We start from the raw sequence: 17812 nt of genomic DNA on the forward strand, positions 1-17812 counted from the left end.
ATGAAGTGGTCGGGTTTTTCCTTTCTTTCTTTCGTGCATGCAGATCTCTGCATTTTCTTACTCATGTAACAGAGCTCAACCCAACAGTCTCCTCAGCTGTGCCCTCTGCTTCATTGTTTAAATGCTTAAGCTTAAATTAATGCTTAAATATGAGTGCACACGTGGGCTCTACTGACCTAAGGGGAACTGAACAGCAGACCCAAAGCCAAGCACGTGCTGAGGAAGAACCAGGACTCAGGCTCCCTTTCGGATACACTGCTAACAGCAAGTAGTTGTCATGTTTTCCTTTCCAGCCCTAACTATTCTGATTCTATGTTTTGCACCTCTCATCTTCCCTGACAGCTGTCATATGTTTGCTTACACGTGATTAGAATCATAGCCTTGCTCTGTGTATTCATACACTATATATTTAACAATGCCCATACACCAAACGCACACAGGCTTCTTTAGAATTGCTTTTGGTCTTGCTAGTGGGCACTACAATCAATGGATCAAAAAGCTTTTATCACAGTACAAGAGGAGATGCACTTTTATATGGCAATATTCTGCAAGCTAATCCTCTGTGCCCAGTTCTGGGCTTCCCAGTATGAGAGACACATGGAGCTCCTGGAACAAGTCCAGCAAAAGGGTACTAGAATGGTGAAGGGTATGGAGCTTCTCTCCTGTGATGAAAGGCTGAAGGAGCCTGGGCAGCCTGGAGAAGAGAAGGCTGTGGGGGAATCTGATCAATGTATGAGAGTATCTGATCAGAGTGTGTCAAGAGGATGGGGCAAGACTCTTCTCAGTGGTGCCAGGTGATAGGAAGAGAGCATGAACTAAGACACAGGGAGTTCCACCTGAACATGAGAAAGAAATTGATTGTGGGGGTGACTGAGCACCAAACTGGTTGTCCAGAGAAGTTGGGGAGCCTCCTTCCCTGGAGATAGTCAAGAGCCCTCTGAGAGCAATCATGAGCCATGTGCTATAGGTGACCCCTCTTGAACAGACAGGTTGGGCTAGATGACCCCAGCGGTGCCTTCCCACCTCAGCCATTCTGTGTATCTATGCTATAAGGAAGACAAGGGGATAAAACTCCAAATTTAAGCCGTACAGCATTATATTCCAAAAGCAGATGCAATGTGACGCAGGTGGTTACATCTCAAATATATGTGCCAGCCCCATCTTAAGTAGAATGATGAAGAAATCTTGTTTCCTTTATTTCCACTGACAGATGCCCATCAGGACTACTGTGAGGAAGGTCTCAGGTTATCAAGGTACAAGAGCTATGGTTAAGGAAAAGTGAAGCTCCACCAGTTCAGAGCACCCGAGGCTGGACTTTCAAAAATGGTCAAGAGATAAAACCCTTCTCCCATCAGTGACTACAGGGGAACTCCAGAAATACAACCTGCACTACACCAAAGCTAGCTTTTGTCAGTACCACCTAAGCAACCTCTGAAACACAACCGAAGCCCCAAAGCATAACTCATGGGTATCCCCATGCTTAAGGATGACAAGACCTTAACTCTCTTGCTAGCATTGTCTCTTGTCTAACTTCATGGTCCTTGGCTAACTAGTGAATTCTCACCCATGGCTCAATTCTAAACTCAGACTAGATGAGGCTGTTGAATGCATCATATGAGCTGGAGTAAAACATGACATTAGCTTTCGGAAGGCATTGCCCCAGCCTATGGTTTTTCTCCATAATCTTCTTAGAAACCTCAATGGGATTATGAAGTAAATGAGGTGAATGCTGAAATTAAGAGTTTTCATCTTCCTAAAAGAACTCCTCTTTACTGCAAGCCCTGGGACTTCAGGAAGAAGTGCAAGGCTACCTGGAGGAATACACCAAAGAGAAATGATAAATCAAATCCCCTTACTGATTACCATGCTTTGTCCAGCACCAGGAGGGGATTAGACCTGCCACAAGAACTGCGGTTTCTACATCAGGCTGACAAGAATCCAGGTATGTGAGACATGGAGACACAATGGATCCTTATCACAGTTTTCTGATGTAGCTTAGCCCCAGTCATTATCTGAGTTGCCACACAGCTCTCTCCATCTCCTAGAGGATCCCCTGCACAACGATACAGTCTCAGAAAGAACCAACTCGCTGCACTATTGCAATGAAAAGAATAAGTTCTGAACGAAATTCTGCAAGCATTGCCTCCCATGTGAAAATCCTACTGATTTCAACCTGCCTGTTTCCAGTGCTAAGCACAGCCCAAGTTTACTCTTCCCCAAGGCAGCAAAAGCCACCTTGCAGTCTGTTTTGCAGCAATGCCATCACAGCAGCTTACAGAGCCGCTGCTTTACAGAACACTAACCCTTTCTACCAGCTGTAGTGTGGCCATACTCAGAGAAGTAAGTGGTGATGAGATCTATAGAACAAATAGAGTATTATAAACCAGGACCTTAACTATTTTCCTGGTGGAGTGTTTTACTTCATTGGTGTCCCTGCCCATGGCAGTGGGTTGGAACTAGATGAGCTTTCAGGTCTCTTCCAACCCAACCCATTCTATGGTTCAGTTTTTAGAAATAGAGTTTTAAATCTAAGTGGAATTAACTGGACTTAAAGATTTTATCAACTTAGATGCCATTAAACTTATGTGTTTTAGTCTTCTATGAAATTACAGCTTAAGACAAGGCATATAATTATAAACAGACAGTTGACTGGATTCTAACTCATTTATCTCATTTCACTACATCAAAACAAAAATCATAGGTGGAAAACATGCATTAGTATGAGAAAGTCAAGCAATACTGGCCACATGGTGGATCCTCTCATTCGCTATTTTTCTACAGGATACTAAGTCTCACTGATTTATACCTTGAAGTCATGTCTCTACTTTCCTTTTCAGCCTCCATTTCTAAAGCTGTTACCCTGAGACAGACCCTGGTGGTCACACGAGTTTTGGCCACTTGCTGAAAGGCCCAGTTTACACTGCAGCCTTCAAAGGTTTTCCTTGGCATTCCTGGCACATCTGCTTTTCATTAGCCGGCCACTCAGTATTTATTATTGCACATGTTAACTGTCATATGCGCCTTGTGTGAAAAGTTCAGGTGAACAATAACCTATTTACTGTCTCTTAGAGATCCAAACCTGTTCTCCCCACACAGAAGAGACTTTTTGGAGTTGGGTGTGTGGGCACTCAAAGCTTGAGCCCTTCACCAAATAATTTGGGATACAGGACCGTTCTAGTACACAGTTATTCCTAAGTTGTCTACAATGCCATGGCTTAATTCATTGGGTGCTGCACATAGAAAGAGGCAAGAAATACCCAGGCTTTGGGGAATAAGCTTATGAAATTAAGGGGTCACTCCTGCAAGATGCTGAGTGAGTCACAAAAGGAATTAAAAGTGGCAGCTTCTGTCCCACAGGCTGGAAATAATTCCATCATTTGCAGTAGGAAGGATAACTGCCTTTTGGGTTATGGGTTATTTGAGACACATTTATGCTATTGCTTTCCCTTATTGTGCGCTGCATTAGCAGTAATTGGTTATGATATCAATTGCCATACAACAATTGGTCATTTTACCCAGTGTCTGGAGGTAGCAGGGGGAGGGCAGAAAATAGAATACTCTTATCCTGAAGAGCCTATGCTTTTAATAAATGAGAGCAGAAGCAGCATAGTTATTCAGCTCAATAATGTGAAATTTGAGCAGCTGGATAGCAAGAAGGATGCTGTGTTAATGCCAGTAATTTAAAAAAAACAAGAACCCAAAACAAAAAATGAAAAATAAAACCCCCTCTCTCTAGGACAATTATTTTTGCAGATATATTTCAATGTAAATCAGTGGAATTAAGAATGGAATCTGTAATACCCAGAGTGATGTTCACAACAAATAACGCAAAGAGAGAAACACAGCGGTTATGATAACACAGCAGGCTCTTGTGTTTATGAGCAACATTATTCACACACCTCAGTAACTGGCCCTGGTAGAAGAGAGATTCTGGGAGGAATTTGGCAGTAAGAACCCTGTTATCCCATAGGCCAGACAGAAAATAAGACAAATGTGGAGGTCGATGGGACAGTTTCATCATCCACCTGCTGATTTCTACTGAGTTGCTTCTAGCATCACTCTGTTAAAACAAAGTTGCTCACTCCCAGCCCCCTCGTTCAGCTGATGAGGATGACCAGGCAGCTCTAGCAACATTGGAAAAGGCTCAGGATGTCTTCCAAAATGGAGACAGCCACTATAATGCCCAAGCTGCAAGACTGGAGTTTTGGTGAAGGCTTCTCCATAAGAAATAATGAACAGAATGATGGAATGGTTGGAAGGGACCTTAGAGCTCATCCAGTTCCAACCCCTGCCACGGGCAGGGACACCTTCCACTAGAGAAGGTTGTTCTTGTAGAAAGTCCCACTCCAGGGTTTTTGTACTCCTTATTGGTATTTACAGACCTGTATATTCCAGGTAGAAGCAAGCCATGCTTCTGTGCTCAGCAACAGCACCCACAAACCTGGGACCAGGCTGGCTTGGCTGGTCACGATGTGCATGGAATCAGGTGAGATGTTTAATTACTTCCCTGACACACAGTAAATTAGTCCAGGCATCCCAGTGCCATACATTAAACAAACTATGCCCACAATTATTTGACAGGAGCAGTGACATGAGAAACAAGCAAAGTTTAATTGTCACCTTGTCAAAAGGGCATGAACTGAAGTTATTTTTACCTCCTCTTGTCCATCGAGTTCATTTGGCTCCCTAACTATAGCATGCCATTATGCAGCCACAAAGGGCTTTCTGAAAACCACCAGGATCCTGCTGAAGGATGCCTATTACAATATATAAATTGGCTTCTATTTTTAGTCAATATTAGAGCTTATCTAAAGTAAACGCTAATTCCTGGTTCCCTATAGTCAGCATCCCTCCCAGAAATACACACGCTTATTGTCAACCTAAAAATAAGCTGATGACCTCATGCATCTGCCTCTTATGCTCAGTCTCCCCACACTACATAAAACAAGCAGCAGATCCACACTCCCTGAAAGTCACCCTTACCTTCTGCCTGCTTAAAACCTTTTTTCCAAGGATAAACTGATGCACAAGCCCTGGACAGGGTCAGTGCCAGAAGGTGTGAGGCCAAGTCCAGCTCTCCAAGCAGAAAGGCTGTCTCTGATCACTAATTGTCCCCTCCTCCTCTATTACTGTCCCAAGCAAGTCACATAAAATCCCCATCCATTAAAAAACCCCTCCAGATGTAGGTTGGACAGGCCCATAGATAAAGGCACACCATGATTCCCAGGCACTGGGATGGTGGGTTTGTATTTATTGACTGGTTGAATAAGGAGAGTGCTGTAAAACAAGCACAACTTCCATGAATACTTCTAGGTAGTATAGGGATAACCTTAAGGGAAAGTATGGGCAAGCTGTATGTCTTCTGCTCACCTGTATTTATAGCAACATTTTGATTGTTCAAGCCCAGAAATAAGGTCCCACCATGGCAGAACCTGCATAAAATACACAGAAACTGGCTTCACCTCGAAGAGTTTAATATCCTAAAAATCACCACGTCCTGAATATACCATGGGAGGAAAAATCTGCACTTGGCTAAGCTAGACACCTGCTGTACTGATTCTGTGGCTGGCTCAGGTTTTAAGGCAGTGAGTAACAGGACTGGAACGTCAGGGCTGAAGTGTGCAGTGCTTTAAATAAGGCACAGATAACACTCAATTCAGCTGCAGGGCTTCAAGGTGAAGACAGTTTCTTTCCATGTGGAAACACTTTTCAGGGAAGTCAAAGCTAGAATTCAGTGTGGGAAAGCAAACCATTCCCTCTCTCCAGATATCAGCCTACTTTTATTTCATCGCCTTAAAGGAAGACCATAATCTTCCACCTCATCCCTTTTTGCCTCATTTTTGCCACTCATTTATTCACTGTTCTAAAAGGGCAAGTGGAGGGGAAATAACTCCCATTACTTTTAAGACATACTAACTGCATATTATAAGTTCTAGATAGTCAGCACAACAACATATCCACATAAGAACTGCTGGATTGTGTTTTCTTTTATATAGTGGGCAATTTAGTTGTCTCAAGCTTAAAAACCACCTCGGGAGGGCTTTTCCACTGCTAGGCATAGGGAAGTACTGCCCATTTTATTAAGAAATATTATTTTCAATCCCACAGTTCATTTCCAGAATAATTTGTTGCATCAAAGATGAAGTGCATGTATCCATATTATTGTTAGTATCCATACAGATATACAGATGTGTGAGTGAACCAGAATATCCAGCTACATTTACACAGGATATTCCCTTCCAGCAATTCTCATGTGCTGGGGCATGAAATCTCATGGGCAGTGGGGAGGTCTCTGTCTAGACAGCTTGTGCCTGCTCATGATTGCTTACTTCTACCCCTTCCACAATGGCTGATGAGCTCCAGAAACAACCGGAGGGTTGATCAGAGACATGGCAAATGCAGTACACTGAAAACTCCTCCACAAAACCTGTAACGTGTTTAATACTTCTCATCTGATCTGCCATGAGGAATCTTACATCTCAAATAAATTTACTCTGTACTTACTTCTCCATCCAGATGCTTGGTTTTCCATTTCAAGCTGCTTCTCCAAAGCTTGTGGCTTGAATGAGAAAGGCTGGCAGGACTCAGTGGTTAAGGAACCACAGAGCGTATGTCATATTGGCTGCACAGGGAGATGCCTGTTCTAAATTTATACATACTGTTTGTTTGATCGTTTTGATTCATTTGTGCAATGATACACTACTGCCTATCCAAGTTAGGAAACTTTTCAGTGCTTCCCTTACTTGACATAAAACTGGATGATGCATAATGCTGCTCAATGCAATGGCTATTTTTCTTGCAGACATCAGCACTGTACCAAATAGGAGTCATGCATCTAAGTAAGATGGCTAAATACTTTCTTGGACCACTGAAGTTTCCAAAATATAAACAGTGGCAAGGATTACAACATATGCTCTGCTTTCCATCTCTTTCCCTTTCAGTGGAGTTAAATACTTACAGAAATGCTGGAGATCCTAGCCATCCAGCCACAACGAGAGGCTGGCACAGCTCAGTAGGCAAAGGCATCTTTCCTGACCCCCTTCAGCATCAGCCCCCTGGGTGTCCTCCAGTCCCTGGACCTGGTTAACCCCCAGGCAGGCCTTGGTCTCCATTTGGATGAGCTACCTGCCAAATCCAAGTGGCTTTGGTTGTGGAAACATACCTAATTAAAACATAATCACCTCATTCCTCAGCCCAATGGGCACCAAGTGCTGACATGACCTGGGCTGCTCTAGAATATGCAACCAAGAGGAGTAAGTGATTTGTCACAGCAGATGTCTGCACCACAATGGAATCCATCATCATCCATTGCTGCACCACGATGTGCTAGCACTGCCCTGAGATAACATGAAATTACCACGGGCTTACTTACTGGTCCTCTGAAATGTTACAGGGTATTGTCAACTACAGGCAATTACAGCTGTCACTGGTCTATAATGAAAGAAATCTCTAGATATGTGCTTAATTTGAGCCAATATGCCTTTAAAGTTACACTAATACATACAGGAAACTAACTCATCATTAAAACTACAATCAGTGTAAAGGAGAGCCTGCCTGAGAAAATTAAAGGTCGTAACTCCTAGATCATAGACACAACAGAAAGTAACATACAACTTACTGCTTTCTTCTGCTCTGGCATCTCTAATTTGCAACACAAGAGGCTTGTATTTGCAATACAAGACTAGAGTTTAAGAATCCTGTGCTAGCAATGCTTTTGAGGATCAGTGTCTAGGAACAGCCACAAGGACTCCTACATAGCTGCAGCTGGATATCCCACAAGCTGCCAGTTCCGCTCCTCTTGATTTCCATGATGAATCGGTAATGGCATTGTAAAAGAAAACCATGTTTTCTTAAAAAGCAAATGAAAAAGAAGTTGTTCCATTTAACAAACTTTATAGAGGGGAAACAATATGTTCTGTAGCACACACAGACGGACAGTAAGACTGTAGGGAAGAAGTATGAATTGCAAAATGAAATTCTTCTTCTCAGCATTCATCCTAGCCTTTGGAAAGTCTGGAATCCCCATTTTAGGGGAGAGAAAATGAATGTTAGTATAGCTCACAGAAAAAGGGACTATAAATGGCAGAACTGGAAGTTCAATGCATTTGTAGATCAGTATGTTTTTATGGAAGTTTGAAATTGCGTGTTGCCAATAAAAAACAGCCTAGGCACTGAAATGGGAATAAGAAATCTGGCATTTTAAATCTAAATTAACACTGTTTAATCCTTAGGACATCAGAGGACACCTGATAAACATTAAGGCTCATCTTTATAAATACAGCAATGCATTTTTTTCTATACACATGTGTATGGGTCTATCAGATGTACATTGCATGTAAGACCAGGGGCAAGGTTAACATAAGACAATCCAAATACACTTACAGCAGCACCTTTTACCAGCCCAGTCTGAGCGAGCTTGGGTGCCTCTAACCTTTGCTACAAAGGCAGCCAAAACTTTGATACAGCTTTGGCTTTGGCTACGTGTGTCTAAACAAGGGCATTTTATAATCACAAGTATTTGTGGCCTGGAATATATTAGTTTATAGTCACACTGGCACTTCTAGCAGTACTTCATAACACTCCAACCTAAAAACCCTACCTGAAGTGAAGCTCTCACTTACATGTTTTCACTCTAACTCATTTCCTTTATTTAAACTCTAAAGCAATGCCTTATTTACATATTCTCTTAGAAAAATAAACCTAGAAGCAGTTAAAACTTCAGTCTGACAAAACTCTTGTGCTTAACACACTTCCCCATTATGTGATTGCTTACAGTTTATACAGAGATGGAAAAAAACCAACCTACTTTCAAAATTGAAAGTTTGGGGAGTGTTTGTCTGATTTTAGTTAAAAAAAGAAACCAAGGATAAGTCTATAATCTCCTTTGTGTACTTTAATCAGGTCACTTAAAGGAAAAAAATATTATTTATTCCATCCAATGCTGTATGAATATAATACAGACTGTTTCAGTTGGCTCCACTGCACTTCAGTCATGCTTGACAAAGTACAGTCCATAACAAGTGTCTATCATGGAAAGGGAAAAGAACAAACCCAGAAAACGTGAAAAACAGCCCTTTTGTGAGGACAAGAGAACTGAAAGTGATCATAATGATACTCACTGTCAAAGTAACAGCCACCTGCATTTAATTTCCCAAGGCCCAAGACAACACATACCTTACATGGAAACCTGAAACTCAAAGCTATAATTTAGGTTGCTGTAATGATAGTGATAGCAAAATTCTACAAATCCTAAACCAGATATGAGAGAAACATATGTTTTTCAGGGCCAAAAGTATCCAAGCGGAGTCTGGTCCAGGCTGCTGCTGTGTCAAGCAATGCACTGGAGGGTGTTGCTCTGCTACCCAACAGAAGCAAAGAGGACCTCTTCTAACTGAAAACACTACGAAGAATATTGTGGGTTTTAAACCCAATTTAATACATTTGATTTCTGGTAAAAGGAAAAAGCTCACACCACTTCCCCTAAAAGACTGAGAACCTACAAATAATCAAAGCAGCATAAAAATTTATGGCATTAAAAACTATTATGACTGAATTTATAGCATAAAACTATTGAGCACCTCTGTTCTGGAGACAGGCTGAGAGAGCTGGGCTGGTTCAGCTTGGAGATGGCTCCCAAACCCAAACCAGCAGAAATCCAAACCAAACCAAGCCCCAGCTGTATCAGACCTCCTACATGTCATTGGCTTGTACTTATTTTCTGGAGCCATGCACAAATATTAGGCTTTTACTGTGCTCTGGCCTGTGGATAAGCCAACTAAATGGAACATGGAAAACCACTGGATATAGTAAGAGAAATCATAGAATAGTTAGGATTGGAAAGGATCACCTAGTTCCAACCCCCCTGCCATGGGCAGGGACACCTCACACAAAACCATGCCACCCAAGGCTTTGTCCAACCTGGCTTTGAACGGCTGACCTTGACTGATAACATGGGGGAATTATGCAAGAAAAGGCTGAACTTCATCATCAGAGGCAAATAGTGGGGATACAGTCTTGAAATGCCAACCATGCCAAGGTAATGGCAACCCAACTGCCACATGAAGCTGAGATTGTCTAGATAATGTATGAGAAACTATGTATGGAAGTAGATGATCGTAAGGTCCTTTCCAACCCTAACTATTCTATGATTCTATAATTGAAATACAACATTTTGGGTAGTGCCCTTGACAGCTGGAACAGAACAACGAATTGCATCTGTCAGTTTGGACCACACCACACTAGCCAAACCTGTTTCTGCTGTGAGGAGGATCCACTGTTATCCTTGGCTAACAGGAGAGCACCCAGGGGAACATACAGATCATCCCTGTAGCAGGATACATGTTCCAGGCCTGACAGAATCAAGCGACCATTGCTTCTTAGCAGTCTTTAGAAGTGTCTTTCAAATGGGCTGTATATTTAGAAGGCCTTCTTATGTTCAGATTAGCTATTTCGAGGACTGCTGGTCCTATAAACACTTGTTAAAAGTTGTATTCACAGAAGACCTTTGACCATCTTGACAAGCTAGCATACACGGTAGAGATGACAGTTACTGATAGGGAAAGTATCAAAGTAGCTGGAGAACAAGTTAAATTTATCCACACTTGCATATTGCTTCAGAGGATCACAACCTACATGCCAAAATGACCAGACAGGCATTATTTAAAAGAACAAAAATACATAATCAAACTTCTACAAAGTAAAATTCCCTATTGTTCATATTCCAATGCCAGACCTTCAGCTCACCACATGTCTGTTTCACAGGTTGTGAACCCCTGAAAACTTGAAGGTCTCCATCGACCGCTCACGCCTCAAGGTACTCGAATAGCTCTTCTCACTTCAGCCTGGAATTCATCCTTTTAGCTAAGGATGTCTCGATCAGGAATAAGAATTAGTGGATCCTTTCAAAAGAAAATGATACCAAAGAGGTTCCAAAATTATACCGTAAATAAATTTTATTCCATCTCAGCTCTTGTCAGATTAGTGCTGTCAACAGTCATAGATCAGCATATGATACAGTTCTGTATTAACTATTTACAATTTACAGGAACATACTTTATTTCTCCAGAAAATATAAGTACAAAAGCTAGGAGTAAACAAATGAGGTACTGCAAGTTGGATTTATTGTAGGCAAAAGCATATAGAAGTGATCCTTAGCTAACAATCATAAGATCAAATTGGGAGAGTAGTCATCAGGTGTGCCTAGTTCCTCAGGAAAATCACCTCAACCACTACCTATCCAAAAATGTATTGCACAGTTCATTCAAAAATTAAAAAAATAAATAGAAGAAACGAACCATTTATTTTAGCTCTTAAAAAACACCCAGTAAAGCCTGTATAGAGATACAGTAGTGGGCAGCTCCTTCCTAGGATAAAGTCTTTTCTCTCCTTTAAAAAAATAACCTTTAACACAAAATAGAAGACAGTGTTCAATAGAAGAGGAAAAAAGAGTCATCACCAGATAACCCCTTATTAGCCTTTCTCTTCAAGGCAGTTTTAACCATATTCATGGTCCAAAGGTGGTGCTGAGTTTTGGTTCTTGCTACTCCATTTGTGACCTTGAATAATAGTTTTTCTTCTTGTTCCTTCTCAAGGGATGATAATAGAGATATGAACATATTTCTAAGCAGCAGTTTCATGAGAGAGTCTCATCACAATTTCTTCAGTATGGTCGTCGCCATGACTAAAAGAACGGGAAGTTAAAACAAGTGTTACGTTACTGAGAGTAACTTGGAAGCACTTAATACTAAAGCAGTAATGACATTGTTTATTGATAGGAATAGGAGATGGAAGTACTTCAGGTAAGTCAAACTGCCGGATATAACCGATTTCAAGTAATTCCATTCCAGTAGCTGCAAAACAGTTGAGAAACTGTGATGAAATCGAAACAACCTGTAGCAAACACTCAGGAATCTCACTGGAAACAGTCTACCACATCACTGCAACTTACTCTAAGCCAAGTTGTCCTCTCTGCATAAGGTCTATCATCAAAATGACGAAATAAAATTCAGGGGCTAGCAAAAATGCTCCTCTATTAGGAAAAGAAGGATTGCTTTCATAATGAAGTCAGCATCATCTTAATCTCTAAGTTTTATACATGCAAGAATATTATCCCATTTGCTGGCTGTCTACTGACATAAGACACAAAAATACTTGAGATAAAGTAATAAACTACAATACAATGATGAGGTCTGCAGTTTCAATACTTATCAGTATTAACAGATAACTGCTGACATTGAGGTCAAAACCAAGCCTTTCTGTGATACACTTCAAATATGGCTGAGAATGCCTCAACTTTTTATATACCAGTATCATGAACAGCACAATGAGAATTTAAGTTTCAAACATGTTTTCTGCAACAGTGCTGTAAATAGCTTTGTCCTATCATTAACAACCATTCAATTCCATTCAATAGAGGGCTAGAAAAGACACTTGATTTTGTCAAGAAGTGATCAAGGCCAGGAGGAGGCAGACAGTCAGAACTCTATAGCAATTAAAGTGCAATAAAGTGAATTCACTATCAAATGGAAAGGTTTAAAAGAATGCAAACTGAAGTGGAAACCATGACTGTCTGCTAAGATGAATAGATTTTTCCCTTTGAAAAAGGTATTATTTTGTACTGAAGGCTCTGTTTGCATGACTGCAATGGAGGGATATAGCTTGTCAACTGCATTGTGGTAACTGGCATGGAAACAGGCAGAATTAATCCATTTTGCTCCGCTGTAGTCCAAGCTCTGTGTTTCAGCTGACAGATAGTGATAGCTTCACAAGCACTGAATAAATTCCTGGCAACTGTGCAAAGCTTTCCTGTTGCAAAGGAGGGAAAAGAAAGTTGGGCTGACTGTACGGAATCCATCTGAAGAGTTTATTAAATATTGTACACCACTAATGGCTCAAATTACAGTCTTGCCAGGCAGCACAGAAGGTTTTACCTGTGTACTTCCATTTCCTCTCCACTCCTCTCTCAACTGCTAATGCTGCGTGATTTTTCGACTTGGCTAGTTTGATTCAACCTGCATTTTAGGCCTAAATCAGCTGTTGTTTTCCTGTAACACTACAGGATCTAACTACAACCAGTGTTGCAGATTCATTATGAATGTAGCTTAATAAAACCTCAAGAAATGCACAATAAACTGAGAGCATAAAGCTCCCCAAATTGTTTTCCCTAATCTCTCTGCTCTAGCTTCTCTTGATACCAAGCCAAAGCTCTGATTCGAAAAGATACTGATGTTTAAATGAAATCACATATGAATTCCTCCAGAGAGCATACTTCATCACTCTTTAAAATAAATGATATAGACATTGTCATATCTGTAAGATGTAATAATTCATTTCAAGCAGTTCAGTCTATGTTTCCCATAAATCTGTCTTATTTGCCTATCCAAAAAAGGAGTCCAGAAAGTGAATAAAGACAAAACAAAGCCAAGTGCAATAAAATTCAATATTACATATTAATTAATTTAAAATCTGATTTTTCTTCTACAACTGAGATTTCTGTACCTCAATCAGCATTTGAAGTTATGCTTATAACTCAGATTAGTTTTGAATCAATATTTACCAAACTTGGTTTTGTAAAGCAAAACATGATTAAGAGTGGAACAAAATTTATCATACACATACAGAACAGAAAGTTTGATTTTTTTAAACAAAAGCAGGCATGAAACAAAAGCAGAAAAATGTGTCATCTCATGCCACAGGTTTCATCTTTTAACTAAGACAAGTATGTATTAATTAGGCTTCACTCACCCACATGCTAACTAAGCACAGACTGATGGGATTTTCAGAAGATACCACTGCGAGGTGAGGCAAACTACAAAGCCAGGAAGAAAACAGCTTATTGACTACTTTGTTAATAGTGTAGATAAGAAGTCTGTGGACATCTGCTGCTTAGGATGAGATTGCTGCAGTTAGATCACAATAACTGTGCAGTAAAAGGTAGATTAGGTAAGGAGACACATTGATCTAACGTATGTTTACTGACCTAGGAGTTTGTTAGTTTTCAGAAACCCGTTAAATATACGCCCACTAAGAGAGAAAATAATTACTCACAGATACTTAGTACTACACACACTTACTCTTTTCCATTAATACATTTAACTAGCAATTACACATTAAAATTGCTTGCTTATAGATGTTTTGTGTATAAGCTAAGATACAGAAACAACCAAGCTTTATGTTAAAAATGCACATGTAACTTGTAGTTCAGAACACTTCTGCTCATGAGATATAAATACTAGATACTGACAAATACCAATATTAAGCGTATTTGTTCTGTTGTACCCACAGCTATCAGAAACATGGCTTAACCAATGATGAGAAATACTAGCCAAGAAAATATGCTTTTTCCTTTTACTATAAACTCAAACCTACAGCTGTAATTTGACATCCACTGAGGAAGAGGGAAGGAGAGAGAAAAGGAGTTCTCTTGAATGAGGACACAGGGAAAATGAGACTTAAAAGAAAGTTTCTAATTCCTTATTCTTGCCACCTAATCTCTTGCATAAACTTGGTTTCCTTCTATAACTTACCAATGGCCGAGCATCTTCTCGTTCTAGAATCTTCTGAGTCTGATCTGCTGGGAACTTCAGCACTGTTGTTATAACCTTGGCCATTGTCTAAAAACAAACAGGTCATCTGTAAGCAATTTCACATGTATGACAATGCTTTGTGATATTTTAAAATGCATTTCATTTAAGAATACTGAATACTATTTTGAGTAATGTCAGTGGACAACATGGTGAAATGAGTAAGATGTAACACAGATTGTATGAGTATGAGTATGATGTAACGTAAGATTCTTCACTGTGTATGCATGACATGTTAACTACGTGAAAACAGTGAAAAGCCTTTCACTTGTCACAAACTCCAGCCACTGTAAGAGTGCTCAAATCTGTGCTCAAATAAGACAGTTTACTGGTACAAATACTGCTCCTACCACATTTGTTCTTACTGTGGCTTTTCTGAAAAGCACATTTCAGGTGAGCGGCACCCAGGAGAGTCCTTATGGATTCAGCTACATTCACATCACCCAAATATTTTGTAAAGAAATGAAACCCTGAGAAAGCAGATTCATATGTCACATGTGGATGGAACTCCAGTTGAGTAAATATTTTTTGAGTGTACAGTGAGTATACAGTAACCCCATACTTAAATAGCAAACCATTTAGCCATCCTCAGTCAGAAGATGTAAGAACAACAAAGCTCTGTGCAAAGGAGACAACAATTATTTCCATTTTATAAACAGATGAGTGGGAAACTCCAAAAGGCACAAAACAAAGTCCAGGTGACTTCTTACAATAAAGGTCAATAAGAGCTGGAGTGCAGCTCAAGAAGAAAGTGCCTGATACAGAAACAGTAACTGCTGCTCTTGAGGAATGTGGACGAGATAAGATTGTTACTTGCAATGTCTACTGTTCATTACCAGTCTCAGGTGTGGAATGAAGAGGGAGGCTGAAGCAACAAAACAGTCCCAGGACAAGAATTACTGCAGCTAGAAGTGAGAGGTAAAGCTCTAATTTGCAACAACTGTTTTAGTATATAACTTAACTACTGATATAAATCAAAGGAAAGCAAAACAAACAAGGCCCAGCTGAGCACTTTCAACTAAAAAGTCTCAGTATTAACACATTAATAGTTCCTGTAAGCAAGAAGTGCGTGCTTCTACTGCAGTTCCGAGATACACAAAGGAATGTGCTCAACGCCACGAACTAATGTCACACTTTTCTGATTTCTTTTGCCAAAATTCTCGTCAGTTATTTAGGACTAAAAGATAAGCAAGCACTGAGCTTGCACTGCAGTCTATTCAAACTCATTGTAACAGTACAATCAAGAAAGCCCTCTCAACAATATTCTACAAGACACAATGGCATGCAAATTTTAAAGAAAAATCTACAAACACTTCAAATACTCCTTGAAAGCAGGGATATTTATGGGCCAACTTAAACAGGGGCTAAAACCTTCTTTTCTGAAAACGACCATTTTGTATTTTATCACTAGCAATGACTTGAAATTCTCCAGATTTCTGATGCCACAAGGGATATTTTGAAGCAGAATTTTTCAACATTACTCACAGCTGCATAGTTAGAAAACAAAGTTAGAAGGATTGCAGAACTTAGGATAGTATGTTTAATATAGGCTCACCTTATCACTTTAACAGCCTATTCTACTGTTAAAGCCCCTAATAACTCTTAGCATATGAGCACACACACACAAGTTCCTGAGTGTCTGTAATGACCTATAGAAAGACCCTCAGCTTCCCCAGCCATAATAGCTAGTTCTACTGTAAGAGATGAGTTTGCATTCCTATTTCTTTCTATGAGGTTGGTAAACGTCATCTCTGAAAATAATATTTTACAGTGATACTGATCAGTCCCTTCAATGATTCAAAAACTGCTGGTCAAAGGCTGAACCTCCCCTATCAAAGTTTTACCCTTTGTTTTATACCCCTTGTTCTTCTGCAATGTGCAAGAGCATGTTGTGGTACCAGAAAAAGATCTGCACAAAGATGCATTCCATTACATTCTTTCACGCATGTGGCTGATATCAACATACATATCTGTTACAGGCATAGAAAACTCAGTTTGATTTTCTGGCTTCAGAACAGACTCCAAACAAGTAGAATCTAGGACTTCTGCAAGACTTAAGGCATAGTGTGCACTACAGCTGGACTGGACAATGGTACACATGTCTGCAGACATTCAATTTTAAAAACTCTCATCATTCTCCCTTACCTTTCTACATCTAAATTCCCAAAGCAAAAAAATGTAGTGCTTTGAAAACTATTTCTGGAGGTTGTTTCTTTAAATAAGCTCCCCTTTTCAATATCAACATTCAAACAATGCCTTCTCAAGTTATTGTAGGAACCAGATGTCTATCTTTTCTGATTTATTTTTCTCCTCCCAATATTCATCTTGTGTTTGGGAGCCAGCATGCAGGCAATGTTGTAATTGCATCTTCTGATTTAAATACAATATAATCTCCAGGGCATACATACAGATAAATGCATACATACATGCATGAATGTATTATAGATATTTGTTCATATAGCTTTTAATCAAAACATTTGAAAGAAAGGCAAGAAAGAGACAAATTCAATTTACTTTAGCACTAATTGTTGCTGTTACTGAAGAAATCAACTGCGAATTTTAGAACATCACCGTTAAAAAGAAGGAAAAACCTCATGATTTGTCACCCACAGTTTTGAGACGTGTATAATAATGTTTTCAAGATCAGCAAGAAAGAGCCTTAATGAGTGCAAAAAGAAGTTTCAAATCAGGTTTTCTGGAATGCAAATGCTCTACATGCAGCAGCTATCTGCAACAGTCATCTGCAGCTGTCTCAAGGTTTGTTTGAAGCTGAAACGTTGCTGCCATTTTTAGCATTTGTGCTTGTCCAAGTCCCTCACAATTCAAAATCATAAAATCCAGTAATATATGGTTTTTCTTTTATGATTTCAGTTGTTCAGTATTAGAGAGCCGTCCAATGAGCCACAGGCTTGTGAGCGGAAGGCAATGTGATTCTGGGGGATTTGGATCAGGGATTTGTATTTTTAATAAAAAAGGAATTCATATCAAAGTGAAAAATCGAATAAAAAGAGAAAGGAATCCAGTAAGGACAAGATGTCCTGCACAGACCAAGTTTTATGCTGTGCAGAGCACACAGAGAACAAAGCTAATTAACATAGAAAACCTACATAAAACCTTTCTGCTTAATAGCAGTCTCAGTTGAAAGCAGGGAAACAAAGAATGGAAGAACTCTAGGGAGTAGAGGAAAGAAAACAAACAACCCAACAACAAACCCCGACAAAACAAATAGA

General features: G+C 39.9%; 1 protein-coding gene across 5 annotated transcripts in view; it reads right to left on the minus strand.

Moving 5' to 3' along the window:
* Positions 1-10934: 10934 nt before the first annotated feature.
* Positions 10935-17812, minus strand: part of GOLGA4 (golgin A4) — a 54816-nt gene continuing 47938 nt past the window's right edge. For 3 of the 5 annotated variants that reach the window (XM_061374890.1, XM_061374889.1, XM_061374885.1), the window contains 2 exons: positions 14526-14612; positions 13768-13880 (listed from right to left, as the gene is read on the minus strand). In XM_061374890.1, coding sequence (XP_061230874.1) covers positions 13839-13880; positions 14526-14612 — 129 coding nt within the window. In that variant the 3' untranslated portion in view covers positions 13768-13838. Of the gene's footprint in view, positions 11681-13743; positions 13881-14525; positions 14613-17812 lie in introns of those variants that run through there. The other 2 variants (XM_061374887.1, XM_061374888.1) reach the window with 2 other exon arrangements.

Source organism: Neopsephotus bourkii, unplaced genomic scaffold (assembly GCF_033783945.1).
Source record: "Neopsephotus bourkii isolate Nb327-2 ecotype Australia unplaced genomic scaffold, CSIRO-AGI_Nbou_v1 NB_1655, whole genome shotgun sequence".
Classification (NCBI taxonomy): Eukaryota; Metazoa; Chordata; class Aves; order Psittaciformes; family Psittacidae; genus Neopsephotus; species Neopsephotus bourkii.